Source organism: Artemia franciscana, chromosome 21 (assembly GCF_032884065.1).
Source record: "Artemia franciscana chromosome 21, ASM3288406v1, whole genome shotgun sequence".
Lineage (NCBI taxonomy): Eukaryota > Metazoa > Arthropoda > Branchiopoda > Anostraca > Artemiidae > Artemia > Artemia franciscana.
Genome location: NC_088883.1, coordinates 11,870,642 through 11,882,798, shown reverse-complemented (window position 1 = coordinate 11,882,798; position 12,157 = coordinate 11,870,642). Strand labels below are relative to the sequence as shown.

Sequence of the window (12,157 nt, the reverse complement as noted above, 5' to 3'; positions counted from 1 at the left end):
AAATAGAACAGAAATAAAATAAAATAAAAAATACACCATCAGCTTAACACCCACTCCAAGAAGTAAAGAACTTGTTCGAGGAATTGGTAAATTACATTCCCTGCTACAGTAAAAAACCAGTAGTACTCAAACCGGTCACTTTTCTTACGAAGCTTACAAATAATGGTCACGGTAGTAAAAATACTCCGAGAGCTAGACCACAATAAATGAAGTTGATATATTGATTTTTTCCATCCGAGTTTCAGTATCATTTTCTTTTCATGTGTTGTTTTTTGTTCTTTTTCAGTTAGTTTTTCCCTTGTCAAAAAAACAGCTTCCGCAACTTCACCTTCAGAAATATTTTAAGTGCACATCACTCATCTTAAAGTGCAAAGGAGGGTGAAATTGAAATTTGATTGTTTTTAAATTGATTAAGTGGAAACTTAAACAATAATATATATCTTTAATAATTTCGAAGACCACACTACCTTTCCATAATACAAACACAGAAGAAAGAATAATGACTATTTTCCCAAGAGAGTGAACGAACAAAACCTATTTGAATTTTTCATTAGGTTTTGTTCGTTCAAAACTATTGTTCAGCCAGAGTCTTGGCTGAACTTTTCGTTAAGAAGTAATGATGCCTAGGTTATTTCAAAAAATGGATTTTTAACCGGGAACTTTTATTGTAAGTGTCTTATTGTTTGTTATTTTCTTTGCTGAAGACGACCCTTAGATATAGGGCCGAAATATTCAAACAGGTTTTGTTCGTTCACTGTCTTGGGACAATAGTCCTCACTATTCTCTCTTCTGTATTTGCATATATATCTTAGTATATTAGGGAAAATCAGAAACTTAATTTTTTGTTAAAAAATTTCCTTCGTGTGCAGTTATGCAGCTTTTTGTAGCAGCGGGTGGCAAATAAAAAAAGGAGAAGCATGAGTGAAAAGAAAAGAAAATAGGCTGAAAATACGTAGGATCAAGCTATTTAAGAAGATATAGCTTTCCTTTGAAAGTATAGTTGTCCTTGGGAATTATGTTCAAATTCTTACGGATGAAAAGTTGTCGCCAAGTTTCAATAATTGGTTTTTATGGCACTTGGTTTTAACCAAGTGACATATAGCAATCGCAAATTCTGTCGGTCTGTCGGTCCCGGTTTTGCTACTTTAGGCACTTCTAGGTAAGCTAGGGCGATGAAATTTGGCAGGTGATCAGGGACTGGACCAGATTAAATTAGAATTTTCCCGATTTGACCATCTGGGGAGGAGTGGGGGGCCCGTGAATTCGAAAAAAATGGAAAAATTTAAGTATTTTTAACTTACGAACGGTTGATCAGATCTTAATGAAATTTGATGTTTGGAAGGATATCATGTCTCAAAGCTGTTATTTTAAATCTCGACCGGATCTGGTGACATTGGGGGGGAGCTGGGAGGGGGAAACCTAAAATCTTGGAAAACACTTAGAGGGGAGGGATCGGGATGAAACTTGGTGGGGAAAATAAGCACAAGTCCTAGATACATGATTGACATAACGGATCCGCTCTCTTTGGGTTAGTTGGGGAGGGGGTTAATTCTGAAAAACTAGAAAAAATGAGGTATTTTTAACTTACGAACGGGTGATCGGATCTCAATGAAATTTGATATTTAGAAAGATATCGTGTCTCAGAGCTCTTATTTTAAATCCCGACTGGATCTGGTGACATTGGGGGGTGGAGGGGGAGTTGGGAGGGGAAACCTAAAACTTGGAAAACACTTAGAGTGGAGGGATCGGGATGAAACTTGGTGGGAAAAATAAGCACAAGTCCTAGATACATGATTGACATAACAGGAACGGATCCGCTCTATTTGGGGTATATGGGGGGGGGTTAAATAGAAACCTGTCCAAGATACGTGACTGACATAACCGGACCGGATCTGCTCTCTTTGGTGGAGTTGGGGGAGGGGTAATTTTGAAAATTGAGGTATTTGTAACTTACGAAAGGGTGACCAGATCTTTATGAAATTTGATATTTAGAAGGATCTTATGCTTTGAAGCTCTAATTCTAAATGCCGACCAGATCCTGTGACATTGGGGGGAGTTGGAGGGGGAGACCGGAATTCCTGGAAAACGTGAAAAAATTGGGGTATTTTTGTCTTACGAATAGGTGATCGGATCTTAATGAAATTTGATATTTAGAAGGAATTCATGTCTCAGAGCTCTTATTTAAAATCCCGACCAGATCTTTTGACATTGGGGGAGTGGGGGGGGGAATCTTGGAAAACACTTGGAGTGGAGGAATCGGGATGAAGCTTGGTGGATAGAATTACCAAATGTCCTTGATACGTGATTGACAGAACCGTACTGGATTTGCTTTCTTTGGGGGAGTTGGGGGGAGGGGTACAGTGATTTGGCGAGTTTGGTGCTTCTGGACGTGCTAGGACGATGAAAATTGGTAGGCGTGTCAGGGAGCTACACAATTTGACTTGATAAAGTCGTTTTCCCAGATTCGACCATCTGGGGGGCTAAAGAGAGAGGAAAAATTAGAAGAAATTAGGTATTTGTAACTTACGAGTGGGTGATTGTACTTAATGAATTTTGATATTTAGAAGGACATCGTGACTCAGAGCTCTTATTTTAAATCCTGACCGGCATTAAGCCTCTTATTTTCTTTTTTAAATCAATCTATTGATTCATAGAATTTTGTTAGAGCTCATACCATATGATCTCTTGGCTCTTAGCTCTTCTTGCCTCGTCACAAGTGCCATATGAGCTCTTAGCTCTTGTTGTTTTAGTTCAAGATTTCTTGTTATAACACTGACGGAACTTTATTTTAAAACAGCCAAAAGAAAAATCGATGGGCAAAAATATTTTTATGTAGACCTCATTGGCAGTTATTTACTTCGCTTTTATTTTGTATTATTATTATTATACTGAAATACATAGGTCTTGTTTTATTATCATTCTTTTTTATCCTTTCTCTTTTCTGTTGGCGTAAAATCAGGTAAATTTGGTATATTTTAAATAGGCAGAACGCTTATATCTCCAAGTCAGTGTTAAAGTGTTTTCTTATGGCATTGTGTTATCGCTTATCTTTACTTTTTTTTTCTGTAGTGATTTAGGTATATAGATTATTCCTCTTTGCTCCGATTGGAATAAGACCAATTAAAAGTACATTCTTATTTTGTAATTTCTTTGTCCATTAAGTCAAAAGTTGGAAATTTTGGATGAATCCGTTACCTGAGAGATAAACATACCTTTTAATTTCTCATTCACCGCTCTTTCCAAATATAATAAGATCAACCGCCAGTATTGCGTCCCACCCCCCACCCCCACAAATACACAAAAGTCAGGGATATAGCCCTAGACTTTACATAGCAGTTGGTTGATTTTCTTATTTTCTCTTTTCTTTTTTTTGCCAAAATTAGCATTATTTAACATTGGGGACTAACTCCAGCCAACCAAGATATACAAAAAAAAAATAATAAGAAAACCAATAAAATCCGCAAACTTTTGTATGTAACCTATGGATATGTCCAGGCATTAGGGGAGGGTGGGTATACTATTCTGTCGGTAGTAATTCCTTGACTTGGAAAGAGCGTTGAATAAGTGGGTTGAAGGATATGTTAGCCTTTCAGCTAGCAAAGTCATCAAACGTTCGGAAACTTTACCGTATTTTTGTTATATTAGTTCTGATAAAGCTAGATAATAAAACTGGTATAGTTAAAGCAAAGGAAAAGATGCATTATTGTACGTTTTTATACTTATATACAGATTAGATTAGATCTCTCGTTTTTTGCCTAATCAAAAGTATTACTTTTACTACCTACGAGTCAAGACTACACGAAACCATCTGAGGCCAAAATAGTGCAAAGCCATGTCATTTTTTGGCCAAATTTACTTAAAAGGTTATCACTTTTAAGTAGGAGTAGAAGTTGTGATAGGCAGTTTTAAACTCGTTAGAGTTTCTAGAGGCAGCTTTACTCTCTGCGCTGAGATTGATAATAAAAAAAAAAATGAGAACCGATTAAAAGAACAGAAAGGAAAAAAAGTAATCCCAAAAAAGTTTGTGTAGATGTTCAGGCTGGTCAGGAGTAAGGATAGTGACTCCTTGCATTATTACCGTTAAATATCTCCTGAATGGAAATACCAAAAAAAGTTTTTTCAATGAAAATGGCGAAAGGGAATTTTCTGTTGGCACAAGGAAAATCTGGCAAAAGAAAAGCAAAGGGAAAAAATGGCAAAAGGAAATATCTCCTGGAACGGAAATACCAAAAAAGTTCTTTTTTTTCAATGAAAATGGAAGAAGGGAATGTCTCTGTATCTCAATCTGATATACTCCTTTGTTCTTTCTTTTCTTTTATAAATAATTTAACTTTTAATAATAGCGGAAACACAAACTGTGTTTAGTAGTTTCGGATCTTTCCATTCGCCGAGCCAAAATTTTAACATTTACTTTTTGGCCAGACTTTTTTTTGAAAATGGTCTAAACCTTGCTTAAAAACAGAAAACATTGTAATTTTTGTGAATTCTGCTATATTTCATATCATTTCAAATATTTTTCAGCGAGAAAAAATCTTTCCCTTACCCTGTTCTCCTTCGTTTCTATGTTGATCCTCCATAATAAAAAGGGGAAATTTTGTTTTAGTTTGACTTATTATCCACCTATAGCTATTGTATCTGCTTTTTGAGATATTGTTTATGGATGAGCAGTGATCTAAAGGCATTGGTCTAGTGTATCGTTTTGATTTTGACCCTGGCCTTGGATTTTAACCTGCATTCGCTGGGCTTTTTTGGTTCTATTAGATGTAGATGTTTTGTAATGAATTTGTTGTTTTAGTATCGTGCAGGCCACCGTGGGGGCCCAAGGCCCGAGTACCAGCCAAAGCTAACGGAGTTTGGCTAAGCTGGAATTTAATGATATATATTTGTTATAAATCACTATTTGCTGAATATGTGTCTTTTTTAAAGAGAGATACTGGTAAATATTATCATATACTCACTGAGAAATTATTGCTCTGTGTTTGGTGTTAAGGCTCCTATATTTTTATAATTTGTCTTGCGTGTGTGTTCCAATCCGACAATGCTTGAATAAATTGATCAGATTTTGTTTTTTCTTATCTTCTCTCTTCTTCTTTTTTAGGTAACATTGCGATATCTTCATAGTTGGTTAGAAGAACAAATGGATAAAATGATGTCTGGGACCAGAAAATTTGAGTTAGCATCCTTAGAACCCAAAGTTACAAACTTATTGCAACATTGGAGGAAGATAATTGCGTTGAAATCGCAAGAACGCAGGCTGTGGGTTATGAAGTGACATCTCAAAAAGTGCCAACTAGGATTGAGTATCTAGTCTATAAGAAACGGTGCAAATTTACTGTGACACTTTTACTACAGTTACCTTTTTCTTTAGTGCAAAAACGTAGAACAGTGTGTTAGGATAATTCAGATAATTGCTGCGCTAAACTTTCTTCAACTTGATGAAACAGCTGTGAAAATAACAGATGTAAAGACAGTTAAAAAATAACCGTAAAAATAGAGAGTACTGACTTCTTGATAGCACTTAAAGCTGTCTTGGAAGTCCGTTGATTGAATTTCAATGGGGATGCTTAGGCCAAATTTTGAGTCTACAAAGATGTTTTTATGTTTTCAAATTCGCCAGGTCCCTATCTGTATTATTTGAAATATACCAGGAATTTTCCGGGAAGAACTTTTTTAATAGAATCAAAGTTTGGCTTAGACTTTACTTCTCACGTATTTCTTTTTTTCGTACGAAATCTTTCATGGGGCCAGGCCACTAACAAATTAGTGCCTTATACCACTAGTTAACTATTTACCTATTTCTCTAGAACTATTGAAGAAGTGCTCCTTGCGTGAATGTTTCTGATTGTAAGCAATCTGACCCTGCAATGTTTTTCATGTTAGCCTGATGTGCTATCTTAGACCTAGGGATGGTGGTACATTGGTCGTGAATAGTGCTGTAAGTCAAGTATAGTTGTTTGAGACCTGAGAAACTACGAAGACAACAATGTCTTTCCATCACGGTTTTTGGCTATGTAGTCGAAGTGCTCGTTTAAATTGGTTGAATTTTCTTTTATGCCACTATAATATGTCCTTGTTTATATTAATTGTTTTGTTTTGAATGGTAGAAAAGTCATTGGAAAATGTTCATAGAATATTTCAAGCCTTAAAATTGGGGCAAGAGTTGAGATAGGAATTCTAAAACATCTTCTTGAGCCCTAATTTCGGCTGTAGACACGTCCCTCGAAGCTTCAATCTCGTATCACAGCTGTATTCCCGGTTCATAAGAAGTCACTTCTCTGGTGTGTTAAATGGCTGGGACGTGAAAATACATTCACATACATCAGTGTATGTGCAGTGTTTTCAGTAGTGGCTGCAGTGTATGTAGTGGTGTGTGCAGTGCATGTATCAGTGTTTGTGCTGTGTATCAAAAAGGTCCATTTATGGTCATTTTTGCATTTTCTTATACTCCTCTAAGGTTATTATTTTTTTATTGTATTTTTTGTATTTCCTTTTTTTCAGCAGTTTTTCTAAACAACTCCAAAGTTAGACTTCTCAGAATTTAACGTATAATAAATTTGTAGCTCAATCTGATATTATTCAACGGGCTGTGACAAAACTCTATCGCCGAGATAGAAGTTTGTTAGTGTCTTTGTACATTCTTATGGGAACAAAAAAAAAACAATATTGATTGATTCTCTTTCTTTCAAGCTTTTAACTTCTCTGATACGACGCCAAAAATAACAATTTATTTTACAATATATTTGCTATATTTCAGAATACGTTGTCTTTTACTATTTTCCTTTTTTTGTAGTACATTTAGATTCAAGAACCTAAGCATGTTTTATGAAAACGTGTCTCATTTACGTTCCAAAACATTCAATAACAGTTTTTATTTCACTCTTTATCTTTTTAGTACAGAAAAAGCTTAAAATCTAGCTACTTTTTATTATAAGATAACTTGAGGGATTGAATTCATTTTTTCTGCGTTTTTAAGATAAAAAATTATAACAAATAATTAATGATTATTCATGACCACAATTTTCTTTTTACTTACTCTCTCATTTTTCCTTCTCAAAATATCTTGAGAGTGAGACGCCACTGGTTGTTAACAAAAGTACGACAACTCAAAGTGCAATTTTTGTTTCTTTTCACTTTCCTTACATTTATGATTTTGTATAATTTTTTATGTGTTTTATATAAATTTTATGTACTTACTGATTACACGCATACATAAAAGTAATAAATAGTGGAGTTAAACATTAAAAAAAAAGGAAAAGAACTTAATCAAGAAAATTGAACGAAAATGCTAATAAAACTAACGTAACGAACCATGGTGAGGTAACTAGTGTCTGACGCCATTTATGACAGCTTATTGGGTATTCCAGTCAACTACTCAATAATATTTAGCACATGAGAATTATTCTTTTTTTTCTTTTTTTTTATGCCAAAAAGAACGATTCAGGGAGAATTAACGATAATGATTTCTCTTCTCAAAGGCTGCTTTTGTGGGGAAAAATTGTCACTCTAAACAGCCATGTTTGTGTCAAATCAACGGTGTGTCTAAAGCACGTCAAAATATTCCCGTAATCTTTTTTGGAACGGGGAGAGGGGAGTTAAAAATGTGAACGGTACAGTTCAGATGCGTGCTAATTACAAAACATAGGTCATTATGGGAGAATGATAAAAATCCTGATATTTCGATGGGGATAGGGCCTGAAGGCTATCTCTTGGGATATATAACATATCCCTTTGGCTATATAACGGCGATAGGAAAATCGAATGGTATCTTTGATAGTGGCGGTGATATCTATTTTATTAAAATATTCCGTCGACTGTAATGTAGCAACGACGTTTTTACTGCCACAGCCCTCTTTTTCATTTTTTTTGTAATTGGATGAGACACTAAATTCAATGGAATGGGACACTAAATTTAACGCTTTGTAATTTAATGGAACATGACTAGTTACATTTTATATTTGTTTTAACTTTATATAAGTACAATATTCTTTGATTAAATACCCTTGAAGGTTTTTTATTTTGCATTACAGTGCAGCTGTTTTAAATCAACGGTTTTTATCGAACTGAGCTGTTATCTGGGCTTCTTATATTTAGTATTTTTAGTCGACTGGTGCAATTTATTTCCTGTAGCTGATTTTGTTTTCAAGGTGTGTTTTCTTTTTTCTCTTAGATCTGAGGCTTAAAGTCTTGTAAAGTTTATGTTACATAATACTCTTGAATTTTCATTGGAGTCAGTTTAGTAGATTATAGCTTTTGATATTAAACCTTTTTATTGATACAATAGCCTTCGAAGGCTGTGTAGATTACAGAACAATTCCACTAGTACATTTGTTCCTAGTTTTGCTTTATAGTTTTGTTTTTGCAAATAAGAGTTTAATTTAAGTGAGTCTCTGTCTATTAGTAGGTTCAATCATGGTTGGAAATTCAGCAGTTCTAATCGTGGTTGCAAAGGTAGCTACAACCTAGTAAAAGACGAACACATCCCATAGTAACAGCCTGAAACCCGAGGGATTTTTTTAGGACGTCGTTTTCTTGCATTACCCAATCATTTTCGTTTTTAAGTCCCTTCCTCAATACCTCAAAACTTATGATTAAAACTTGTTTACTTGATTTAGATTTATTATACCCACTGCTTTTCAGCTTCTCAGTTGAACTGTTAAAACTTTCAGGAAGTATTGAACTGTTGGAATATTTAGGGAATGTTGCACTGTTGGCACGAACTTCCTGGGATTATTCTTACACGACCAGAATTAAAAAACAAGTTTTTTCAGAGCAATATCAAAACTTATAATGAACAGAAATTATTACGTATATGGGGGAGGCCCCTTTCTCAAAACCTCATTCTTTACGATTAAAATTGGTACCACCGGAACCTATATTTCGAAATTAATGTCGTCTCTAATAAGTTGTTCAAAGAACTGATCTCTCTTTGATCACATTATTTATGGTATAAAGGGGACTTCCCCCTCCTCAATACCTCACAATTTATGATTAAAACTTGCTTTGTTTGTTTTAGGTTTATAGTCCCACTGCTTTTCAGCTTCTCAGTTGAATTGTTAAAACTTTCGGGAAATCTTTAACTTTTGAAACTTTCGGGGACTATTGAATTGTTTAAACTTTCAAGGGCTGTTTGACTGCTGATACGGACTTCCGGCATTATTCATAAACGAACTGAAATAACAGATTTTTTCAGAGCAGCATCAAAACTTATAACGAACAGAAATTATTACGTTTGTGGGGGGACGCCCCCTCCTCAATTCCTCCATCTTTACGATTAAAATTGGTACCACTGGAACCCATATTTTGAAAATAATGTCGTCTCTGATAATTTGTACAAATAGCCAATGGGTTTTTGATTACGTGCGATGCGGCTAATTCGAATCTAAAAGCAAGATTATGAAAAACATTCCTAAAAAAAGGTATCCCCTTCCACCTTGATACTGCATTGATAGGGACCTTCAACCATTCCGTTAGTTTTAAACCGTGAAAAACAGTAAGAAAAACTAATCATCTAAATGTTAAAACTCCTCTGGTACGTAAAACTATAAAATCAACAAGTTTAATGAAGCTTACAAATTACCATTTATTGCAAACCAAAATCCAAGCTTTCGTAGCGCAATGGTTAAAGCGTCTGGTCCGGACACCACCCAATAAAAATGGAGAAGTCCCATCGAGACTCGATTTTTTTTTTTTAGGATAAATCCTTCAAAATAAAATTTACAGTTAAAAATTGTGTAATTTTGAGACTACTAAAAGACCAGTGTTAGAAAAATAGAAAAAAGTTTATGATAACCGTTTATAAAGGATAAACAGTTAAAGTAAAATAAGAAAAGTAAAATCTATTTGCTAAACTAATTAGCCAAATGTTCCATCACAATAAATTTCAAAAATCAACAATTTGTTTATCTCCTAAGACAACTATAAGGCCATTTTGACACCTTAACAGGTCTGCCGACAAACAAAACGTCTTCATGGGTCCAAATATCAGAACCTGACACTGAAAACAGAATTGCTTTGGTTGATAAAATGAACCCCCACAACTTGGGGGCTGATGTTCAAATTATCAAATTTGGCCATTGTTACGTATTGTATTTGTTATTGGAAAGTAGCATATACTATTGGCTTCAATTGGAAGGGAAGGGTGTCTTTCATTCAAGATTTTTTTTTCTGTATCCCATCTTAGATTAAAAACAATCTTTTTATTGAAATATCATTGAAAAAGGGCTTTTTTTTATTTTGTTAAAGAAATCTAAAACAAAACATTTCCCCTCCCTGAATTCTAAACAATGCTTCTTTGAGCCCTCCCTCCCCCCCTCAGGACCGTGTCCATAAATTTTGGTCGGGGGGGGATAAAAAGCTGTAAAAACGCGTCAAAATACGTTTATATGCATTTTTGCAACGTTTTGACGTGTCGGACAATATTTGATGTGGTCTTGCCCTCTTAATATCCATGGTTTGACGCAATTGATAAATACCAGTGATTTTAACTGGAGGAGCGAAAATTTTCTCTGAAAAATTTGTTTACCTGCAACCCGTTAACTAAAAAAAGTTAACAGTCCTACCGATGGGGGTAGGGTAATATTTTGGTGGGTCATTAGAAGGATGCGCGCTCTTCGGCTGACTAAACCTTAGAACCTTAATTTAAAAAAATATATATCTTTCAAGTGAAAGACGTCATATTCAAAAGCATTTAAAGAGAATAAAAGATAAAATGATAGCACTACAATGATGCTATACATTAATACTAATGTTTGTTTAACCCCATTTTGTGTCATCAAATAGCTTTAATCCTTTTACAAAAGACATTTTAACAATCCCCTCTTCTATGGTCTGTTTTTCATTAGCGTCCAAGAGGGCACTACGGTATATCCCTAGCTTAGCACTAAGATACTGCACAGTCCTTTTGCATATTTGTTGTCGTCTAATATATTAGCATATTTATAAGTGTCTCCTTTCTGGATACTTTGCACTGACCTTTTCAAATAAACCCAGGGACACTTATTAAAAACAAAAAAGTTTTTTTCAAGTTCTTTTATATTTTTTTTTCGGGTTGGGACCCTTCTTTGTCAACATGAAAATACTGCATATACTAATACTATGTTATTTGAAAAAAGGAAATCAGTCAAACCAAAAAGCCTTCTGATGAATTCAAAACCCCTACCCCTAAATATGTGCCTGTATTCTTCGTTCTGTTTTTTTCCAATATTTAGTTTTTAGATATATCAGAAAAATTCAATTATCGATAATGCCAGCACATGTAAATTAGGCTGCTTATTATATTGGGAGAGGAAACTTTAGCCTCTTCACTTCATAGAAGGGGCTCTCAGTTTTTGCCACAAACCCTCAACACAGAAAAAGATAAACGCATAAATGTTAACATATATTTATCAACATATTTTTACAGATAGGAGCTTGAATTATCAAACAGTTCGTGGTAGCGAACTGTAGTAAGGAGTGACCTGGCTCAATAGTAACCGAAACTCTAAAAAACGAGTTTTGATACTAATAGTTACATCAAAAGAATTGCATTTTAATGCTGATTTTAAATATATAAGTTGCATGAAGTTTAGTCTTACCCATCAAGAGCTACGAGCCTGAGACAATTTGTCTTATTTTAGAAAATAGGGGGAAACACCCCCTAAAGGTCATAGAATATTAACGAAAATCACACCATCAGATTAAGCGTATCAGAGAACCCTATTGAAGAAGTTTCAAGCTCCTATCAACAAAAATGTGGAATTTTGTATTTTTTGCCAGAAAACATCACGGATGCGTGTTTATTTGTTGTTGTTGTTTTTTTTGTTTTTTTGCCAGGGATGATCGTATCGACCCATTTTTCCTAGAATGTCGCAAGAAGGCTCATTTTGACGGAAATTGAAAGAACTAGTGCCCTTTTTAAGTGACCAAAAAAAAATAGAGGGCACCTAGGACCTCTCCCACGCACATTTTTTCCCCAAAGACACCGGATCAAAATTTTGAGATAGCCATTCTGTTCAGCTTAGTCGAAAACCTAATAACTATGTCGTTAGGGATGAATTAGTCCCCCCATAGTCCCTGGGGAGGGGCTGTAAGTTACAAACTTTGACCATTGTTTGCATATAGTAATTGTTAATTATGAAGTGTACAGACGTTTTCAGGGGGACTTTTCACGTTGGGTTGG

General features: G+C 34.8%; 1 protein-coding gene across 2 annotated transcripts in view; it reads left to right on the top strand.

Annotated features, from left to right (window-relative positions):
• The window catches only part of LOC136040779 (uncharacterized), a 63,311-nt gene extending 54,927 nt beyond the window's left edge, over positions 1 to 8,384 (top strand). For both annotated transcript variants that reach the window (XM_065725104.1, XM_065725103.1), the window contains one exon: positions 5,099 to 8,384. In XM_065725104.1, the coding sequence (XP_065581176.1) occupies positions 5,099 to 5,272 (174 nt within the window). In that variant the 3' untranslated portion in view covers positions 5,273 to 8,384. The remainder of the gene's footprint in view (positions 1 to 5,098) is intronic.
• Positions 8,385 to 12,157: the final 3,773 nt, after the last annotated feature.